General features: G+C 43.8%; 1 protein-coding gene across 2 annotated transcripts in view; it reads right to left on the bottom strand.

Moving 5' to 3' along the window:
* LOC109884424 (calcium-binding protein 2-like) overlaps nucleotides 1-23,326 on the bottom strand; it is a 48,720-nt gene that overhangs the window by 7,017 nt on the left and 18,377 nt on the right. The window contains exons 1-6 of one of the 2 annotated variants that reach the window (XM_020476388.2): nucleotides 15,504-15,569; nucleotides 14,671-14,883; nucleotides 2,891-2,921; nucleotides 1,178-1,312; nucleotides 828-937; nucleotides 500-647 (exon numbers count right to left, since the gene is read on the bottom strand). In XM_020476388.2, the coding sequence (XP_020331977.2) occupies nucleotides 500-647; nucleotides 828-937; nucleotides 1,178-1,312; nucleotides 2,891-2,921; nucleotides 14,671-14,883; nucleotides 15,504-15,533 (667 nt within the window). In that variant the 5' untranslated portion in view covers nucleotides 15,534-15,569. Of the gene's footprint in view, nucleotides 1-499; nucleotides 648-827; nucleotides 938-1,177; nucleotides 1,313-2,890; nucleotides 2,922-14,670; nucleotides 14,884-15,503; nucleotides 15,570-23,326 lie in introns of those variants that run through there. The other variant, XM_031814530.1, reaches the window with a different exon arrangement.

The following is a 23,326-nucleotide window of genomic DNA, read 5'->3' as shown; positions in this document are numbered from 1 at the left end:
AAGAATAGTGACAACATGGTGAGTATTAGTATAGTGATAACATGGTGAGTATTAGTATAGTGACAACATGGTGAGTAATAGAATAGTGACAACATGGTGAGCATTGTTGTCACAACATAGTGAGTTTAGTATGGTGAAACAGGGTGAACATAGTATTGTAGCAGAGAGCAACCTTCATCATATCTCATGTCACATTTCCTCTTTGATCCATTAGTTCTCCCCTTATCCCCTCTCTCTCCTTCTTTCTCTATTAGTTTCTTTCTACTCCTCTTCACACTCTTTCCTCCCGCTCCCTTCCCTCCACCTTTCTCCCCTCCTCACTCACCCTCTCTCCCCTTTAAAGTTCACCAAATCGTCTCCTTTTCTCTTCCCTCTTCCTGCTCTCTCCCCCTCCTACTCCCCCCCTCTCCCATCCCCCCTAAAAGTCCACAAAACTGTCCCATTTTCTCCTCCCACTCTCCCCTCACCTTCTCCCCCTCATCCTACACTCTCCCCTCACCCTCAAAGTCGAGCAGGCCGTCCCCGTTGAGGTCGACATCTCGGAGGATCTCGTCGATCTCTGGTTGGTTGAGCTGCTCCCCCACCAGCTTTTTCATGGCCTCCTTCAGTTCAGCCAGGCTTATCTGACCATCCCCGTTAGAGTCAAACTGGAGAAGAAGAAGGAGGAGGAGGACAGGAGGAAGTAAAGTGAGGTGAGGGAGAGAGAGTGGTAGAAAGGGAGAGGGAGAGGAGAGATTAAATGGATAGAAAGAGCAGGTTAAGAGAAAATAACTTGTCATTTCATTTGTGTAAACAGATATAATAAGATTAATATTTTCTCTCCGTACTTCTTTGAAAGCATCCCTGAGCTCCTTCACTCCAATCATGTCTGCTGTCTCTGCCAACATTTTAGGACCCATCAGCTCCACAAAGTCCTCAAAGTCCACTCTGCCACCACCTAGATGGAAACAAGAGTCATTACAGAAATGGTCACAGGGGTGATGAAGAGCTGAAGAGCGAGCTGAAGAGCTTCAAATACTATACACAGAGGGTATGCCCTTGCTTCCTCTGGTTAATGTGTGTGTGTGTGCTGCGTGCGTGCGTGCACACTCACAATGTGTGCATGTATGTCTTTACATCCGTGTGTGTGTGTGAGTGTGCGTGCGTGTGTGTGTGTGCGTGCGTGTGTGTGACTCACAGATGTTCTGGCTGAGTTCGATGAGCTCCATCTCTGTGGGCATGTACCCCATAGTCCTCATGCACTCTCCCAGTTCCTTACAGCTGATGTAGCCATCTTTATCCTTATCAAACTCCCCGAACGCCTCCTTCAGCTCTGCACAGGGAGGAGGGGGATGGGGAGAGGAGAGAGGGGTGAGGTGTTGAATAGAAATGAGAAAAATAGACATTGTTTCTTATATTCATTTTAGACTCTTTGACGACAAGCCACACCCATATTTGCAGGAAGTAGGAGGGATGAGGGTGCTGCATCCCCCCTTATACATTTTGTTTTATACAATTGGGAACAAGGTCTCTATTACTCCTGTATGAACGTGTAAAATATCCTGCAGCCACATTAAAGTATCTTTCAGTTTGAGGGAGGACAACACAGTAGAGCCAGAACACTGGGATTTATTGGTGTTGTCTGGGAGTAAATACAATATGTTGATAATATGAGTGGAGAGAGAAACAGGGACAGGGGGAGGATGACGGTGTTGACTGAGAGAAACATAGACGGAGGGAGGATGACGGTGTTGACTGAGAGAAACATAGACGGAGGGAGGATGACGGTGTTGACTGAGAGAAACAGGGACAGAGGGAGGATGACGGTGTTGACTGAGAGAAACAGGGACAGAGGGAGGATGACGGTGTTGACTGAGAGAAACAGGGACAGGGGGAGGATGACGGTGTTGACTGAGAGAAACAGGGACAGAGGGAGGATGGCGGTGTTGACTGATAGAAACAGGGACAGGGGAGGATGATGGTGTTGACTGAGAGAAACAGGGACAGGGGGAGGATGACGGTGTTGACTGAGAGAAACAGGGACAGAGGGAGGATGGCGGTGTTGACTGATAGAAACAGGGACAGGGGAGGATGATGGTGTTGACTGAGAGAAACAGGGACAGGGGGAGGATGACGGTGTTGACTGAGAGAAACAGGGACAGAGGGAGGATGACGGTGTTGACTGATAGAAACAGGGACAGGGGAGGATGACGGTGTTGACTGAGAGAAACAGGGACAGGGGAGGGATGACGGTGTTGACTGGGAGAAACAGGGACAGAGGGAGGATGACGGTGTTGACTGAGAGAAACAGGGACAGGGGAGGATGACGGTGTTGACTGGGAGAAACAGGGACAGGGGAGGATGATGGTGTTGACTGAGAGAAACAGGGACAGGGGGAGGATGACGGTGTTGACTGGGAGAAACAGGGACAGGGGAGGATGATGGTGTTGACTGAGAGAAACAGGGACAGGGGGAGGATGACGGTGTTGACTGGGAGAAACAGGGACAGGGGAGGATGACGGTGTTGACTGATAGAAACATAGACGGAGGGAAGATGACGGTGTTGACTGAGAGAAACAGGGACAGGGGGAGGATGACTGTGTTGACTGAGAGAAACATAGACGGAGGGAGGATGACGGTGTTGACTGATAGAAACAGGGACAGGGGGAGGATGACTGTGTTGACTGAGAGAAACATAGACGGAGGGAGGATGACGGTATTGACTGAGAAAAACAGGGACAGAGGGAGGATGATGGTGTTGACTGGGAGAAACAGGGACAGGGGAGGGATGACGGTGTTGACTGAGAGAAACAGGGACAGGGGAGGGATGATGGTGTTGACTGAGAGAAACAGGGACAGAGGGAGGATGATGGTGTTGACTGGCTTTGTGTAATGTCTCTCATATCTGTACCTTCAATCTCTTCTGGCCGTAGATCTCTGTCCTGCAGGGTTTAAATTGGAGGGGACACACACAGAGTGACAGACACAGTGTGTTAGCTCGCACGGACACAGACACACACACAACGATAAGGACCCTGAACATACTGTAGTGTAGATGAACAGAAATACACACACACACAATGACTGACAGAGAAACATCCTCATAAAAACAAAGAGAACTGCACATCTTTGATTTAGCTCCATCTGAATGTTGCGGACTGAACTGGACAGGTAGTAAAGCATTTCATATGGACTCATTAGATATGGACTCATTAGATATGGACTCATTTGATATGGACTCATTTGATATGGACTCATTTGATAGGGAATCATTTGATATGGACTCATTTGATATGGACTCATTTGATAGGGAATCATTTGATATGGACTCATTTGATAGGGAATCATTTGATATGGACTCATTTGATATGGACTCATTTGATAGGGAATCATTTGATATGGACTCATTTGATATGGACTCGTTTGATAGGGAATCATTTGATATGGACTCATTTGATAGGGAATCATTTGATATGGACTCATTTGATATGGACTCATTTGATAGGGAATCATTTGATATGGACTCATTTGATAGGGAATCATTTGATATGGACTCATTTGATATGGACTCATTTGATAGGGAATCATTTGATATGGACTCATTTGATATGGACTCATTTGATAGGGAATAATTTTAGAGTGAGAGATGGCATAATCTTAAATACAGAGGATTCATTCACAACTCTCTCACGCATGTTACCTCCCTCCCTCTCTCCCTCCCTCATCTCTAAAACCCCATCAATTCATGTTACGCAGCCAGACCGGCGATTTGTTACAGGATTACACAGCATGTGATCTGACTGGCTTTAGCAACCCCTCAGTTCGCTCAACACAGTCCTATTCCATCCCCTGTGATTGGCTGCACTGCTCTGTCTGTCAGTGGTAGGCTACATCGAAGCTGTCATGTCCCAAATCGCACCCTATTCCATGTATAGTGCACTACTTTGACCAGGGCTCATCAATCCAAAGCAGTGTACTATATGGGAAAAGGGTGCCATTTGGGATGTAGTCAGTGTGAGGTAGACACAGGCAGCGTGTTAGAGGGGATCAGTTTGTTGCAAGGGGATTTGTAGAGTAATCAGTGATGTTGTGCAATCTGACTGTAGTCAGTCTCAAACACACAGTAGGTTCTGCCAATGACTGGACACACACACACACACACACACACACACACACACACACACACACACACACACACACACACACACACACACACACACACACACACACACACACACACACACACACACACACACACACACACACACACACACACACACACACACACACACACACACACACACACAGTGGGTTCTGCCAGTGACCAGGTATGCATTTCACTGTTAGTCTACTTGTTGTTTACTAAGCATGTTACAAATAATATTTCATTCATGTGACAAATAACATTTCATCATGCAGCCAGGCTCATAGGTCAAACAGATTACAGGGCCAGAGTTGCCATGCAGCCAGGGTTATAGGTCAAAACAGATTACAGGGCCAGAGTTGCCATGCAGCCAGGCTCATAGGTCAAACAGATTACAGGGCCAGAGTTGCCATGCAGCCAGGCTCATAGGTCAAACAGATTACAGGGCCAGAGTTGCCATGCAGCCAGGCTCATAGGTCAAACAGATTACAGGGCCAGAGTTGCCATGCAGCCAGGCTCATAGGTCAAACAGATTACAGGGCCAGAGTTGCCATGCAGCCAGGCTCATAGGTCAAACAGATTACAGGGCCAGAGTTGCCATGCAGCCAGGGTTATAGGTCAAAACAGATTACAGGGCCAGAGTTGCCATGCAGCCAGGGTTATAGGTCAAAACAGATTACAGGGCCAGAGTTGCCATGCAGCCAGGGTTATAGGTCAAAACAGATTACAGGGCCAAAGTTGCCATGCAGCCAGGGTCATAGGTCAAAACAGATTACAGGGCCAGAGTTGCCATGCAGCCAGGGTCATAAGTCAAACAGATTACAGGGCCAAAGTTGCCATGCAGCCAGGGTCATAGGTCAAACAGATTACAGGGCCAAAGTTGCCATGCAGGCAGGGTCATAGGTCAAACAGATTACAGGGCCAAAGTTGCCATGCAGACAGGGTCAAAGGTCAAAACAGATTACAGGGTCAGAGTTGCCATGCAGCCAAGGGTCATAGTTCAAACAGATTACAGGATAGAGTTGCCGGGCCACAAATGGAGATGAGGAGATTTGGGGTGTTTAGTACAAGGAACACGTGCACATACGCATGCATGCACTCAGAAAACCTTTTTTAATATCACCAAGCCTGTACATCCTCAGTCCTAAACCAGAGATTCTTCTGTAGGATATATGTTACAGTAACGTATTGGGTCCTAAACCAGAGATTCTTCTGTAGGATATATGTTACAGTAACGTATTGGGTCCTAAACCAGAGATTCTTCTGTAGGATATATGTTACAGTAACGTATTGAGTCCTAAACCAGAGATTCTTCTATAGGATATATGTTACAGTAACGTATTGGGTCCTAAACCAGAGATTCTTCTATAGGATATATGTTACAGTAACGTATTGGGTCCTAAACCAGAGATTCTTCTATAGGATATATGTTACAGTAACGTATTGGGTCCTAAACCAGAGATTCTTCTGTAGGATATATGTTACAGTAACGTATTGGGTCCTAAACCAGAGATTCTTCTATAGGATATATGTTACAGTAACGTCTTGGGTCCTAAACCAGAGATTCTTCTGTAGGATATATGTTACAGTAACGTATTGGGTCCTAAACCAGAGATTCTTCTATAGGATATATGTTACAGTAACGTATTGGGTCCTAAACCAGAGATTCTTCTGTAGGATATATGTTACAGTAACGTATTGGGTCCTAAACCAGAGATTCTTCTGTAGGATATATGTTACAGTAACGTATTGGGTCCTAAACCAGAGATTCTTCTATAGGATATATGTTACAGTAACGTATTGGGTCCTAAACCAGAGATTCTTCTGTAGGATATATGTTACAGTAACGTATTGGGTCCTAAACCAGAGATTCTTCTGTAGGATATATGTTACAGTAACGTATTGGGTCCTAAACCAGAGATTCTTCTGTAGGATATATGTTACAGTAACGTATTGGGTCCTAAACCAGAGATTCTTCTGTAGGATATATGTTACAGTAACGTATTGGGTCCTAAACCAGAGATTCTTCTGTAGGATATATGTTACAGTAACGTATTGGGTCCTAAACCAGAGATTCTTCTATAGGATATATGTTACAGTAACGTATTGGGTCCTAAACCAGAGATTCTTCTGTAGGATATATGTTACAGTAACGTCTTGGGTCCTAAACCAGAGATTCTTCTATAGGATATATGTTACAGTAACGTATTGAGTCCTAAACCAGAGATTCTTCTGTAGGATATACAGTTGAAGTCGGAGGTTTACATACACCTTAGCCAAATACATTTAAACTCCGTTTTTTTGTAAAAATTCACTGTATTAGGTCATTTAGGATCACCACTTTATTTTAATAATGTGAAATGTCAGAATAATAGCAGAGAGAATGATTTATTTCAGCTTTTATTTTTTTCATCACATTCCCAGTGGGTCAGAAATGTTCACACACTCAATTAGTATTTGGTAGCATTGCCTTAAAATGTTTAACTTGGGTCAAACGTTTCGAGTAGGCTTCCACAAGCTTCCCACAATAAGTTCTGTGAATTTCAACTCCTGACAGAGTTGAGTCAGGTTTGTAGGCCTCCTTGCTCGCACACGCTTTTTCAGTTCTGCCCACAATTTTTCTATGGGATTGAGGTCAGGGCTTTCTGATGGCCACTCCAGTACCTTGACTTTGTTGCCCTTAAGCCAGTTTGCCACAACTTTGGAAGTATGCTTGGGGATATTGTCCATTTAGAAGACCCATTTGCGACCAAGCTTTAACTTCCTGACTGATGTCTTGAGATGTTGCTTCAATATATCCACATATTTTTCCATCCTCATGATTTCATCTATTTTGTGAAGTGCACCAGTCCCTCCTGCAGCAAAGCACCCCCACAACATGATGCTGTGCTTCACTGTTGGGATGGTGTTCTTTGACTTGCAAGCCTCCCCTTTTTCCCTCCAAACATAACGATGGTCATAATGGCTAAACAGTTCTATTTTTGTTTCATCAGACCAGAGGACATTTCTCCAAAAAGTAGAATCTTTGTCCCCATGTGCAGTTTCAAACCATAGTCTGGCTTTTTTATGGCGGTTTTGGAGCAGTGGCTTCTTCCTTGTTGAGCGGCCATTCAGGTTATGTTGATATAGGACTCATTTTATTGTGGATATAGATACTTTTGTACCTGTTTCCTCCAGCATCTTCACAAGGTCCTTTGCTGTTGTTCTGGGATTGATTTGCACTTTTTGCACCAAAGTACGTTCATCTCTAGGAGACAGAAGGCGTCTTCTTCCTGAGCGGTATGACGGCTGCGTGGTCCCATGGTGTTTATACTTATGTACTATTGTTTGTACAGATGAACCTGGTACCTTCGGGCATTTAGAAATTGCTTCTTTTGATTTTCCCATGATGTCATGCAAAGAGGCACTGAGTTTGAAGGTAGGCCTTGAAATACATTCACAGGCACACCTCCACTTGACTCAAATTATGTAAATTTGTCTATCAGAAGCTTCTAAAGCCATGACATCATTTTCTGGAAATTTCCAAGCTGTTTAAAGGCGCAGTGAACATAGTGTATGTTAACTTCTGACCCACTGGAATTGTGATACAGTGAAATATAATCTGTCTGTAAGCAATTTTTGGAAAAATTACTTGTCATACACAAAGTAGATGTCCTAACCGACTTGCCAAAGCTATAGTTTGTTAACAAGAAATTTGTGGAGTTGTTGAAAACAAGATTTAATGACTCCAACCTAATTGTATGTAAACTTCTGACTTCAACTGTATGTTACAGTAACGTATTGAGTCCTAAACCAGAGATACAGTGCTTTGCAAAAGTATTCATCCCCCTTGGTGTTTTTCCTATTTTGTTGCATTTCAACCTGTAATTTAAATAGATTTTTATTTGGATTTCATGTAATGGACATACACAAAATAGTCCAAATTGGTGAAGTGAAATTTAAAAAAATGACTTTACTGAAAAGTGGTCCATTCTTATGTATTCACCTGTTTGCTATGAAGCCCCTAAATAACATCTGGTGCAAACAATTACCTTCAGAAGTGACATAATTAGCGAAATAAAGAGTTCTAACCTTCAGAAGTGACATAATTAGCGAAATAAAGAGTTCTAACCGAGGACGTTTTCTTAGGATATACTCGTGTTTTCAGTTCGCTGCAGCTAGTGACTGGAACATGCTGCAACAAACACTCAAACTGGACAGTTTTATCTCAGTCATTCGAAGACTCAATCATGGACACTCTTACTGACAGTTGTGGCTGCTAAGTGTGATGTACTGTTGTCTCTACCTTCTTGACCTTTGTGCTGTTGACTGTGCCCAATAATGTTTGTACCATGTTGTGTTGCTACCATGCTGTGTTGTCATGTGTTGCTGTCTTGCCATGTTGTTGTCTTAGGTCTCTCTTTATGTAGTGTTGTCTCTCTTGTTGTGATGTGTGTTTTGTCCTATATTTATATTGTATTTATTTTTAATCCCAGGCCCCCGTCCCCGCAGGAGGCCTTTTGCCTTTTGGTAGGCCGTCATTGTAAATAATAATTTGTTCTTAACTGACTTGCCTAGTTAAATACAGGTTAAATACAAATGAAAAATAAATACAGTAATGTTTTGAGTCCTAAACCAGAGATACTTCTATAGGATGCATTGAGTTTGGATGGTGGAGGATAGTAACAACACAACTGATGCTGAGGTGATGACGCAGCCATAATAAGCAACATCTGTTTGCTAAAAGTAAAGGCACAAATCTCTCGTTCACAAACTCAAAGTCCATCATTTATCTCAATGATATCAAAAGCTTTGTCATTCTTTCTGATGAATGTCAGAAAGATTTTCCCTACACCCGCAAACAAGCATTTTGCTCCACCCGCAAACAAGCCTTTTGCTCCACCCGCAAACAAGCCTTTTGCTCCACCCGCAATAACATCTGCTAAGCACGTGACTACTAACATGTTATTAGAATGATGACCCGAACGTCAGTGTTAATACTATGATGTAATCTAAATGCACAATGGCTTCTAATTCACAGCAATTGAGAGATTTGCTCTACTTTTGTTGAAACAATTTGCCTAAGCATACCCACTTTCTCCCAGCCGTGTGCTTTCTAGGGTGGCTGGAGAGTTTGGAATGTGTCCCAATGGCCTTGTTTCACATGTGTTCTGTCTTCTGCTCTGCTCTGTGACTGACAGCCAATGACATCACAACCACATCACCAGGAATAGTAATACAACAGGATTGGATTAGAGTGAACAGGAGAGAGATTATATGCATGCTAAACAGTATCAAGATAAATTACTAATGATGATAGGCACTATGCTCATCAAGATAAATTACTAATGATGATAGGCACTATGCTCATCGACTTGTTTACACACAGACACACACAATTGTATTTAGACTTTCACCTTCCAACCAAGGTGTTGGGGCTTGGTTGGACTTATAGGTTCAAATCCCCAGCAATACGCATCATCATAGCTCTTATGGGTTCATATCCCCAGCAATACGCATCATCATAGCTCTTATAGGTTCATATCCCCAGCAATACGCATCATCATAGCTCTTATTGGTTCATATCCCCAGCAATACGCATCATCACAGCTCTTATAGGTTCATATCCCCAGCAATACGCATCATCACAGGTCTTATAGGTTCATATCCCCAGCAACATGCATCATCATAGCTCTTATCGGTTCATATCCCCAGCAATACGCATCATCACAGCTCTTATAGGTTCATATCCCCAGCAATATGCACCATCATAGCTCATAAATCCACTCTGGACCTACAGACACCTCCAACTGGTCTCAGACATGAGATCAGCTTTCCTCTCCATTTCAGAGAACAGGGGATTGTAGGATTACATAACCAGTACTTTGTGTTCCGTATCAATAGACTATTAACCCTTATGCCATTCTAACTCATAATTCCATGAGTGGTTCAAATGGTCCGAATCCCTTCCATTTACCCTCCTCGCCTTTGTAGCTTTTAGGTCAAACCTTTGTAGAATAGGTTCTAATGATCTGATCGATTGGCAGCCCTGTATAGATAGCAGTACTACACTCTCTGGTTGGTTCAAATGGTCCATCGCTTTCAAATTGACAATCCCTGCCCACATGCCTCTATGCTGGCCTCCCATCAGCATGAGGGATGGGCGTTCCTGAAACTGTTCTGTGAGTCACATCGTTTGGCTGCCGAACGGCTCTTCAGAACCGTGAACACATTGAAACATCTCTAACGTAAAGTATGCTACCATTATATCAGACCGTTATATGCATATTCAAATGCATTGTTTACCTGGCCAAAGTGTTAACGTAGATCTGCTGCAATTTTTGTTACGCATTGCTAAAATGAGCGACCAGAATGACGTGCTCTCCCTGCTATGTATTGTTTCTGCAGTGAGGATTCACCCTCTTTAGATAATGTTGTAACGTTAGATAATGTTGCTGTAACGTATCTGCAGATAATCATTGTTTTGAGCTCATAAAGCAGTAGCAGCAGTATGCAAATCAGGGCGCCAAATGAACGGCTCTTTCACTAATGCGATTCGATTTCCAACGTTCATCAAAAAAAGCTGTTGGTTCATGAAATACCCATCACTAATAAGCATCTCCAACTCATAATGACAGAATCAAAACCACACCATCTCCCCACGTGATATTTCTCCTCAACAGTCCATCTAAGGACAGATCCTCTATCAAGTGCTAGCTCGTCAGTTACTCTAAGTACCTGGCCCAAATGGGAAAAAAACACCTAGCTAATAGTACTTAGCATTAGCCTAGCATAGCTGCTATCAGGAAATTACTCCCCTATGTGTGTGATTGTGGCTGTGTACAAAATGGCACCATATTCCCTATGTATTGCACTACTTTTGACCAGAGCCCTGGTTAAAAGTAGTGCACTAAATAGGGAATAGGGTGCCACTTGGGACTGAGACAATATGATCTCTTCTCACTCGAACAAAGACATTAATCTGGAATAAGAGGCCATATCAGACGCTGCTCGCTCGGTGAGCAGGAGATGAATCCATCATCTAAATTACAACGTTGAGGAACAGGCTGAGCACTGACCATGTCATCGCCACACACTCTGTCTTCAACAGCATCTACAGAACAATCTGTTCTAGGACTTTGTTCTCTTTTATCTTTGTTTGTTCTACTCAAAATGTAGAAACTTTAAGGATTTTATCTCGATCAAGTCCTTTCTGGGTATCAATTAAAGGGATCCTTCAGGGTTTTGGTTCCCTTTATCTACTTCCCCAGAGGCATCTCAACTCGTGGATACCTTTATCTACTTCCCCAGAGGCATCTCAACTCATGGATACCTTTATCTACTTCCCCAGAGGCATCTCAACTCGTGGATACCTTTATCTACTTCCCCAGAGGCATCTCAACTCATGGATACCTTTATCTACTTCCCCAGAGGCATCTCAACTCGTGGATACCTTTTTTCTGTATGTCTCTGCGTCCAGTATTAAGGAAGTTAGAGGTAGTTTTGCGAGCCAATGCTAAGTAGCGTTAGAGCAATGGCTGGAAGTCTACAGGTACAGCTAGCATGCAGTCATTGCTTCCTTCAAACTGCATGCAGACATAAAAATGGTATACACAAGGTCATCTAACTCTTGGGAAGTGCAAAAATCCCTACGTATCCCTTACTGTAATTGTTTTTAATTCAAATGATCAAAAAGTGGCTTTTTAGCTAAATGACGTTTCTCAAGCAATACTTTTGCTAGGAATGTCTGGGAGTGGTCTGAGCAAGGGATATAATTGAGACAAATGGGAGGCAAATGTAACCTGAAAAATAGCTGTTATCGGGCAGTGAGGTTTGAATCTCCCTTTGCTATTGGTCTATTAACTTAAATCAACTGGTGATGTCACCAGGCAGGCCAAAAATCCAGCCATTCAAAACAAGCAGAATTTTCAGGTGCTCTTTTCAAACAGTTCTTACACTAATTGGACATTATCATCATTGATACAATTTCACAGTATTAATCCCACTGGGAGATTATAACATAAAACACAGCAGGATGTGGTCTACCATAGAACGTGTTGCTTGCTAAAATAATGTGGCACGGTGCTCTATATGTAAAGAAAATGACTAACAACAGTTTATAGCAGATTCAATGGATATGGGACACTCACAGGGTTGGCAGATGATCTTTGGTGGAGATGATGTAGAAGTGGTTTCCTCCAATCATGCTGCTCAGAATGAAATGGTGATGATGATGTCACAGGGGAGATGCTGGTGTCATAGAAATATAACCTAATATTGAGTGGATAGTATCAGAGCTGTGGATAGGATCAGTGATGTGGATAGGGTGGTGAGTGGATAGTATCAGAGCTGTGGATAGGATCAGTGCTGTGGATAGGGTGGTGAGTGGATAGTATCAGAGCTGTGGACAGGATCAGTGCTGTGGATAGGGTGGTGAGTGGATAATATCAGAGCTGTGGACAGGATCAGTGCTGTGGATAGGATCAGTGCTGTGGAGAGGGTGGTGAGTGGATAGGATCAGAGCTGTGGATAGGATCAGAGCTGTGGATAGGATCAGTGCTGTGGACAGGGTGGTGAGTGGATAGGATCAGAACTGTGGATAGGATCAGAGCTGTGGATAGGATCAGTGCTGTGGATAGGATCAGAGCTGTGGATAGGATCAGTGCTGTGGATAGGGTGGTGAGTGGATAGGATCAGAGCTGTGGATAGGATCAGAGCTGTGGATAGGATCAGTGCTGTGGATAGGGTGGTGAGTGGATAGGATCAGAGCTGTGGATAGGATCAGAGCTGTGGATAGGATCAGTGCTGTGGACAGGGTGGTGAGTGGATAGGATCAGAGCTGTGGATAGGATCAGTGCTGTGGACAGGGTGGTGAGTGGCTAGTATCAGAGCTGTGGATAGGATCAGAGCTGTGGATAGGATCAGAGCTGTGGATAGGATCAGAGCTGTGGATAGGATCAGAGCTGTGGATAGGATCAGAGCTGCAGATAGTATCAGAGCTGTGGATAGGATCAGAGCTGTGGATAGGATCAGAGCTGTGGATAGGATCAGTGCTGTGGATAGGATCAGTGCTGTGGATAGGGTGGTGAGTGGATAGGATCAGAGCTGTGGATAGGATCAAAGCTGCGAATAGGATCAGAGCTGTGGATAGGATCAGAGCTGTGGATAGGATCAGTGCTGTGGACAGGGTGGTGAGTGGATAGGATCAGAGCTGTGGATAGGATCAGAGCTGTGGAATGGGTGGTGAGTGGATAGGATCAGAGCTTTGGACAGAGTGGTGAGTGGAAAGGATCAGAGTTGTGAACAGGGTGGTGAGTGGGTAGGATCAGAGCTGTGGATAGGATCAGAGCTGTGGAATGGGTGGTGAGTGGATAGGATCAGAGCTTTGGACAGAGTGGTGAGTGGAAAGGATCAGAGTTGTGAACAGGGTGGTGAGTGGGTAGGATCAGAGCTGTGGATAGGATCAGAGCTGTGGACAGGGTGGTGAGTGGATAGGATCAGAGCTGTGGACAGGGTGGTGAGTGGGTAGGATCAGAGCTGTGGATAGGATCAGAGCTGTGGATAGGGTGATGAGTGGATAGGATCAGAGCTGTGCATAGGATCAGCGCTTTGGATTTGGTGGTGAGTGGACAGGAACAGAGCTGTGGATAGGATCAGAGTTGTGGACAGGGTGTTGAGTGGATAGGATCAGAGCTGTGGACAGGATCAGAGCTGTGGACAGGGTGGTGAGTGGATAGGATCAGAGTTGTGGACAGGGTGGTGAGTGGATAGGATCAGAGCTGTGGATAGGATCAGAGCTGTGGACAGGGTGGTGAGTGGATAGGATCAGAGCTGTGGATAGGATCAGAGCTGTGGACAGGGTGGTGAGTGGATAGGATCAGAGCTGTGGATAGGATCAGAGCTGTGGACAGGGTGGTGAGTGGATAGGATCAGAGCTGTGGACAGGGTGTTGAGTGGATAGGATCAGAGCTGTGGATAGGATCAGAGCTGTGGACAGGGTGGTGAGTGGATAGGATCAGAGCTGTGGACAGGGTGGTGAGTGAATAGGATCAGAGCTGTGGACAGGGTGGTGAGTGGGTAGGATCAGAGCTGTGGACAGGGTGGTGAGTGGATAGGATCAGAGCTGTGGACAGGGTGGTGAGTGGATAGGATCAGAACTGTGGACAGGGTGGTGAGTGGGTAGGATCAGAGCTGTGGATAGGATCAGAGCTGTGGATAGGATCAGTGCTGTGGAATGGGTGTTGAGTGTGGATAGGATCAGAGCTGTGGATAGGGTGACGTTTGATGAAGGGATCATGATGGTAATGATATTATGGGATGGATGTAAGATCTTGGTGAACGTACAAGCTCATATGGTGTTACACTCTTTTAAAAGTTCCGTCAAGGACCACAGAGAACTGTCGATTTGTTCAGACAAAATGTCTGAAATCGATAAATGGATGACTATTATATCAGTATAGTATGTAGTTTACATTAGTGCGTGCGTGTGTGCCTGACTGCGTGCGTGCATGCATGTGTGCGTGTGTGTGTGTGTGTGTGTGTGTGTGTATCTCTGTAAGGTTACATACGAGCTGGCTCTGAATGAACGCCTCTCTGAGGAAGATGCAGGCGGGGCCCACGATGTTGTGTAGAACGGTGCAGTTCTGGACCACAGCACACAAAGGCTCCTCAAACACTCTTCTCCTTTCATTTTCCTCCTCTTCTTCCTCCAGGGCCCCCACACCCCCCGGCATTGCCGCCGCAGCCAATGGGGCTCCGCTCCCCTCCGAGGGCAATACCCCCTTAGGGAGGGGAACCAATCAGATCGATTAACCAACCACATGCCAACCAATCAGAATGATCAGAAAAGGTGTGTTAAGCCAATAAAAATGGCAGGTGAGTGAAGCAGTTGTTCAGTCCTGTTCCTTATTGTTCTAAGACACACTAGGCTGTAGACCAGATCACTAAAGTAGCAATGCTTCCTGGTTTCAATCATTCCTAGCAGCGTGTATGAACCAGTATGCTGTCACTAAAGTAGCAATGCTTCCTGGTTTCAGTCATTCCTAGCAGCGTGTATGAACCAGTATGCTGTTACTAAAGTAGCAATGCTTCCTGGTTTCAGTCATTCCTAGCAGCGTGTATGAACCAATATTCTGTACAGTCATCTCAGTGTCGTCAATGCTAATAAACATTTAAAAAATGATATTTCTGATTCAGCTAAAAGTCAATGTGCAAGAAACAATGTAGATTTTTTTGAAGTGATGCACATTGCAAGTCTTAGAAAGGTAACTTTCACACCGCCTACAGTAAAAAAAAGAAAACATACATCTGTCTCTCTCACATCTATATAATCAATAGATCTCCAATACTAAATACCCAAATAATCTAAACGACAGTAAATAATTGAGGAATAATCCCTTACCTTCCTCATTTTGCTTCTCTTATTTCCCATCAGCTTTTCTTTTTCTCTGAGTCCTCCTCTCCTCCCCCTCTCTTTCCCTCTGTCCCGTGCCCCGTCCCTCTCCTCTCCCTCCCTCTCCCTCCCTCTCTCCAGTTAGCTATTACATAAACTCTCCAGCCAAAGTCCTGGTCCAAACCTAAAGTTCTAATCTATCCCAGAATTGAGCTCTTCAGCCACCAATAGAACACTACTGATGTTGATGATAATCAAGATGATAATCCAGCCAATGAGGTCCTCCTAACTGCTGAATCAATGATCCGATTGGTCTATTGAGAGACTAGGTTGCCATGCGGTCGCCATGTGTCTCTGGTCAAAGCTCCTTGAATTGGTGGAAACCCTCACACATGGTGCTAAAGTCAGGATAAATTAGGAGAGCAAGGTGATGCTATAGTCGGTTATTTCTCTCTCTCTCTCTCTTTCACTCCATTAATGTTCCCTTGATTACCCTTCAATTTAGTCAATATCAGCCCTTTACCGTTCTTTTCCTCACTCACTCACCCTGCAAATCACCAGTTTGACAGAATTGAGAGGGAGGGGGGGGGAGAATTACAGGGGAAACGGGATGCCTTTTTAATCCTCAACATTTCAGATTAAAGGAATAGAGCGATGGGACTAGTAGAAAATGAGGGATGGAGAGGAGGAGATGCCAGAAAGAGGAAAGGGAGGGATAGAGAGGAGGAGATGTCAGAAAGAGGGAAGGGAGGGATAGAGAGGAGATGCCAGAAAGAGGAAAGGGAGGGATAGAGAGGAGGAGATGTCAGAAAGAGGAAAGGGAGGGATAGAGAGGAGGAGATGTCAGAAAGAGGAAAGGGAGGGATAGAGAGGAGGAGATGTCAGAAAGAGGAAAGGGAGGGATAGAGAGAAGATGTCAGAAAGAGGAAATGGAGGGATAGAGAGGAGATGTCAGAAAGAGGAAAGGGAGGGATAGAGAGGAGGAGATGCCAGAAAGAGGAAAGGGAGGGATAGAGAGGAGATGTCAGAAAGAGGAAAGGGAGGGATAGAGAGGAGATGTCAGAAAGAGGGAAGGTTAGGGATAGAGAGAAGATGTCAGAAAGAGGGAAGGGAGGGATAGAGAGGAGATGTCAGAAAGAGGAAAGGGAGGGATAGAGAGGAGATGTCAGAAAGAGGAAAGGGAGGGATAGAGAGGAAATGTCAGAAAGAGGAAAGGGAGGGATAGAGAGGAGGAGAGGAAGGAAGGACATGTAGAGATACTGACAGGACATAGACTATAGGAAGAGTTAATTCACCAGGAAGAAGAAAAATAAAGTGGAAAGGAAAGAAAGGATATGAGATGAGTTCATTGTAGATTGGATGGGAGAAAGGTGAGGCTGGTTGTCCTCTACACAAATACTGTTGTAGCTACTTCAGTGAACAAACGTTTTGCCTTTCCTAAAGCCTTTTGATAAGAATCCTCATGTGACTATTGTCATAATGTCATACTTCACTTGATCTAAAGACTTGCTGTTATAAATGACCAGACATGGTGTAGGGGTTAAGAATCTCATGTATTTAGTGTAATAATGTGGGGTTAGTCATGTTATTGTTGATCACCTGTCAAAGAAACCTGTTATGAGTTTGACTTTGGAGCGTCAGGATTATTGGTTTGGCGCTGAAACCTTTTGATGTGCATCTCCACAGGGGCATTCTCAAATTGCATGTTTGTCCCCCCCAGTTTTATCATTGCACTGTGATACAAAACTGGGTTCCGGTGTGCTTTAGGACCATGCGGACGCCTCAGAGAGCAGTTATGCCTCCCCATTTCTAAAACCAAAGTTGCACTGGTGCGTCTCCAGTTAATATAGCTCTTTCTGTGGGCGCATTCAGTGATCACAAGTTGCAGGTATAGTAGAACAAAATAAATGTCAACAATGATCTTTTATTGACTCATTGACGCAAGAGGGTTTGGTCCATTTCCTGCTCATAGTTGTGACGTCAAATGGAGGCAAGGGTTTTTACGGTAAGGGTTTTTACGGTAAGGGTTTTTACGGTAAGGGTTATTGTGGTAGTAGCTTATTCCCGGGGGAATGTTGTTTTAAATCATGTGAACACCATTATTGAAAGTGTGGTTTGATGGTAACATGTATGTTTATGACCTGAATGTGTTTGTGTTCCATTTTCATACCTTCATTGAAGTTGATTGTCAATTAGGTAATTGGTAGGGTTTGCGATGCATTCTGGGTAATGGGTATTGCTACAAGAAGCAAGCCATTGTTTGAGAGAGACAGGCAGGATAGACAAATAACAGGGTGGCATGCTGCTGGTTTTACAGGAATTGAAGCCCTGGTGGTCTTCTGTTAGAGTTTTATGTTAATCATGTCAGTTTATTAGACCTGCCTTTCTGTTCATCGTCCTATTTGATTTTGTAAGTAATTGTACAGTTCCCCGGCTCATTTATCCTCACTTAGCAAATAAAAAGCCTCACATTGGCAAGATAAAGCACATCTTCCTCCTATGCCTCCTCACTGTTAAAATCTAACCTCATGGTCAACCTTACACCTCATTTTGCGTCCTCACTGTTAAAATCTAACCTCATGGTCAATCTCACATCTCATTTTGCCTCCTCACTGTTAAAATCTAACCTCATGGTCAACCTCACACCTCATTTTTATTCTATCCATTCTATTTCTATATTCTCCTCTTGCAGATGTTTTGGGTTCTTGGCCTGCTGTTCTTTCTGTGTGGATCTACCCAGCAGGACTTGGGTTCCAACAGAAGATAAAGGCATAACTTGGATTTAAACAGCCAGCGTAGTAATACAGTTTAAATACCTCTTAAAGCAGGGGTTACATGAGACTCCTGCTTTAGAACATTTAGAAAGCAATGTCAAGGAATGTCTAGGAACATTTAGAATGTCTAGGAACATTTAGAATGTCCAGGAACAGTTAGAATGTCTAGGAACATTTAGAATGTCCAGGAACAGTTAGAATGTCTAGGAACATTTAGAATGTCTAGGAACAGTTAGAATGTCCAGGAACAGTTAGAATGTCTAGGAACATTTAGAATGTCCAGGAACAGTTAGAATGTCTAGGAACATTTAGAATGTCCAGGAACAGTTAGAATGTCCAGGAACAGTTAGAATGTCTAGGAACATTTAGAATGTCCAGGAACATTTAGAATGTCCAGGAACAGTTAGAATGTCCAGGAACAGTTAGAATGTCTAGGAACAGTTAGAATGTCTAGGAACATTTAGAATGTCTAGGAACAGTTAGAATGTCTAGGAACAGTTAGAATGTCTAGGAACAGTTAGAATGTCCAGGAACAGTTAGAATGTCCAGGAACAGTTAGAATGTCCAGGAACAGTTAGAATGTCTAGGAACATTTAGAATGTCTAGGAACAGTTAGAATGTCTAGGAACAGTTAGAATGTCTAGGAACAGTTAGAATGTCCAGGAACAGTTAGAATGTCTAGGAACAGTTAGAATGTCTAGGAACAGTTAGAATGTCTAGGAACAGTTAGAATGTCTAGGAACATTTAGAATGTCTAGGATCAGTTAGAATGTCTAGGATCAGTTAGAATGTCTAGGAACATTTAAAATGTCTAGGAACAGTTAGAATGTCTAGGAACAGTTAGAATGTCTAGGAACAGTTAGAATGTCTAGGAACAGTTAGAATGTCCAGGAACAGTTAGAATGTCTAGGAACAGTTAGAATGTCTAGGAACAGTTAGAATGTCTAGGAACAGTTAGAATGTCTAGGAACAGTTAGAATGTCTAGGAACAGTTAGAATGTCTAGGAACAGTTAGAATGTCTAGGAACAGTTAGAAGCCAACATTGTCTCGTTTTGCCGTGGATGATTGGGAAGAAGATTCCGGCACAAATGAGACAGATGGTATCAGCATTATGAGAAATGGATGAAGAATATGAGGGTGAAAATGTCACAGTGAATTATGATGTAATAGTTGTAGTATGAAAAATGATTATGTACTTCATATCTTCATGATCAAATAAGCCCTGAAATTGCTGCTGGAATATGTTCAAGTTGTACATTATGATCATTTGAGAAATGGTCAATTTTTGTCCTCGTAAATGTAATTTGCGTAAGTGTGAGTTTGTGCTGAAAGTGTTTTTGTGTGTGTGTGCTCCACCAGCAGTGTGGTGACTACAGTAGAGAGTAGCTGTGTGTCCAGGCCATTAGAGTAGAGCTGGGCACCACAACACTAATACCTATTGTCATATTGGAAGGGCAATCACACACTCCCTGTCTCCCTCTGTATCTCTCTCTCTCGTTCTATCGCTCTTCGTATCACCCCCTCTCTCTTTCTTCTCTCTCTCTCTCCCTCTATCACTCCCTGTCTCCCTCTGTATCTCTCTGTCTTGTTCTATCTCTCTTCGTATCACCCCCTCTCTCTTTCTTCTCTCTCTCTCTCCCTCTATCACTCCCTGTCTCCCTCTGTATCTCTCTCTCTCGTTCTATCGCTCTTCGTATCACCCCCTCTCTCTTTCTTCTCTCTCTCTCTCCCTCTATCACTCCCTGTCTCCCTCTGTATCTCTCTCTCTCGTTCTATCGCTCTTCGTATCACCCCCTCTCTCTTTCTTCTCTCTCACCCCCTCGTCACTTCTCTCTCCCTCTGTCTCCCTCTCTCTCTCTGCCTCTCTCTCTCTCTCTCTCCCTTCCTGTATTCTGTATCTCCATATTTTGATAGAGCTCCCTCCCTCCCTCTCCCCCTCTCTGTATCAATCTATTTTTATTTATTTATTTTATTTTATTTTACCTTTATTTAACCAGGTAGGCAAGTTGAGAACAAGTTCTCATTTACAATTGCGACCTGGCCAAGATAAAGCAAAGCAGTTCGACAGATAAAACGACACAGAGTTACACATGGAGTAAAAACAAACATACAGTCAATAATGCAGTATAAACAAGTCTATATACAATGTGAGCAAATGAGGTGAGAAGGGAGGTAAAGGCAAAAAAAGGCCATGATGGCAAAGTAAATACAATATAGCAAGTAAAATACTGGAATGGTAGTTTTGCAATGGAAGAATGTGCAAAGTAGAAATAAAAAAATAATGGGGTGCAAAGGAGCAAAATAAATAAATAAATACAAATTAAATACAGTTGGGAAAGAGGTAGTTGTTTGGGCTAAATTATAGGTGGGCTATGTACAGGTGCAGTAATCTGTGAGCTGCTCTGACAGTTGGTGCTTAAAGCTAGTGAGGGAGATAAGTGTTTCCAGTTTCAGAGATTTTTGTAGTTCGTTCCAGTCATTGGCAGCAGAGAACTGGAAGGAGAGGCGGCCAAAGAAAGAATTGGTCTTGGGGGTGACTAGAGAGATATACCTGCTGGAGCGTGTGCTACAGGTGGGAGATGCTATGGTGACCAGCGAGCTGAGATAAGGGGGGACTTTACCTAGCAGGGTCTTGTAGATGACATGGAGCCAGTGGGTTTGGCGACGAGTATGAAGCGAGGGCCAGCCAACGAGAGCGTACAGGTCGCAATGGTGGGTAGTATATGGGGCTTTGGTGATAAAACGGATTGCACTGTGATAGACTGCATCCAATTTGTTGAGTAGGGTATTTGAGGCTATTTTGTAAATGACATCGCCAAAGTCGAGGATTGGTAGGATGGTCAGTTTTACAAGGGTATGTTTGGCAGCATGAGTGAAGGATGCTTTGTTGCGAAATAGGAAGCCAATTCTAGATTTAACTTTGGATTGGAGATGTTTGATATGGGTCTGGAAGGAGAGTTTACAGTCTAACCAGACACCTAAGTATTTGTAGTTGTCCACGTATTCTAAGTCAGAGCCGTCCAGAGTAGTGATGTTGGACAGGCGGGTAGGTGCAGGTAGCGATCGGTTGAAGAGCATGCATTTAGTTTTACTTGTATTTAAGAGCAATTGGAGGCCACGGAAGGAGAGTTGTATGGCATTGAAGCTTGCCTGGAGGGTTGTTAACACAGTGTCCAAAGAAGGGCCGGAAGTATACAGAATGGTGTCGTCTGCGTAGAGGTGGATCAGGGACTCACCAGCAGCAAGAGCGACCTCATTGATATATACAGAGAAGAGAGTCGGTCCAAGAATTGAACCCTGTGGCACCCCCATAGAGACTGCCAGAGGTCCGGACAGCAGACCCTCCGACTTGACACACTGAACTCTATCAGAGAAGTAGTTGGTGAACCAGGCGAGGCAATCATTTGAGAAACCAAGGCTGTCGAGTCTGCCGATGAGGATATGGTGATTGACAGAGTCGAAAGCCTTGGCCAGATCAATGAATACGGCTGCACAGTAATGTTTCTTATCGATGGCGGTTAAGATATCGTTTAGGACCTTGAGCGTGGCTGAGGTGCACCCATGACCAGCTCTGACCAGAGCTGGTCATGCTCAGCTCTATAGCAAACTGCAATGGAACGTCCCAACACTAACTACAGCACCAAGCCCAGTTTTGCATGAGAGGCTGCAGTACTCAATCTAGACCACTAGAGGCAGTCATTCTAGAGAATCCTCACTAGATGGCAGTCTAACACAATCCGAAGTTCAATCTTCACCGTCTGACTCTCTGGTTGAGGACCACTGAGTGTGCAGGCTTGGGTTCCAACTAGGCCAGCTCTGTCAGATCATAGTGAATGCTGTTGAGCAATTTATATACATGTCTTCCTCCGGTTGACCCATTCTTAGGGTAGCCTACCTGAAATAAAGATCGTTGCACCAGTTCTGGACCTTTTGAGAATTGTAGCTTTTTGGTCCCAAAAACACTTTTGATCAGATTTCGTTTTAACATTGTGTCATAAAGAGCCACAGGAGGCTGGTGGCACCTTAATTGGGGAGGATGATCACGTGGTAATGGCTGGAGCGGAATAAGTGTAAAGGTATCAACAACATCCAACACATGGTTTCCTGCCTTTATTATGAGCCGTCATCCCCACAGCAGCCTCCACTGTAAAGAGGTTAACTAAAAACATGACTATAGTAAGTGTCAAATAAAATAACAGGGTTGACCGTAACAGGGTTGACCGTTGCAGGGTTGACCGTTACAGGGTTGACCGTTACAGGGTTGACTGTAACAGTGTTGACCGTAACAGGGTTGACCGTAACAGGGTTGACCGTTACAGGGTTGACTGTAACAGGGTTGACCGTAACAGGGTTGACCGTAACAGGGTTGACCGTAACAGGGTTGACCGTAACCGGGTTGACCGTTACAGGGTTGACCGTTACAGGGTTGACCGTAACAGGGTTGAAAGAGAATAGTTTCACCGTATTAAAAGGAGAGTTCAGTTCACGTAGACGGTGTTGATTTTAAAATGAGAGACAGATGTAAATGAATCACTAATCACATCAAATAAATAATAATATTCAGAAGTTACTTTCTCAAAGCAACAAATAAATAGGGCTTTACAATGATGCTGAAAACGTGGAGAAATGTCAGGGTTCGGTGGGTTCAAATGTTCCTAGAGGTCACAGAGGCACGGAGCAAGTCTGTATTCGTAGAAAAAAATCTGATTTATTGAATTCTCCATGTGGTCTGTATTAAAGGGCACTTCAATTAATATAACAAGATTTTACAATTCAATATTGGTGCATCATTTCTACTTAAAATATCAAAGGGAGACGAAAGGCAACGTGGAACGACCTGAATGACAATGTCCGACAATGTCTTCATACAGAACAGGGAAAGAAAGTCCACATTCAGCAAACAACACTTCACATGTAGAACCATAGTCCTCAGACTCCTCGGTGTGATGTCATGTTGTGTTCACAGCTGAGGAATAAACCTACAGTCATGTAACAACACTGTAAAACCATAGTCCTCGGACTCCTCGGTGTGATGTCATGTTGTGTTCACAGCTGAG

The sequence above is a fragment of the Oncorhynchus kisutch genome, unplaced genomic scaffold, assembly GCF_002021735.2.
Source record: "Oncorhynchus kisutch isolate 150728-3 unplaced genomic scaffold, Okis_V2 Okis07a-Okis12b_hom, whole genome shotgun sequence".
NCBI classification, from domain to species: domain Eukaryota; kingdom Metazoa; phylum Chordata; class Actinopteri; order Salmoniformes; family Salmonidae; genus Oncorhynchus; species Oncorhynchus kisutch.
Note: the sequence above shows the minus strand (reverse complement) of the source record. Positions and strands in the feature narration are given on the sequence as shown.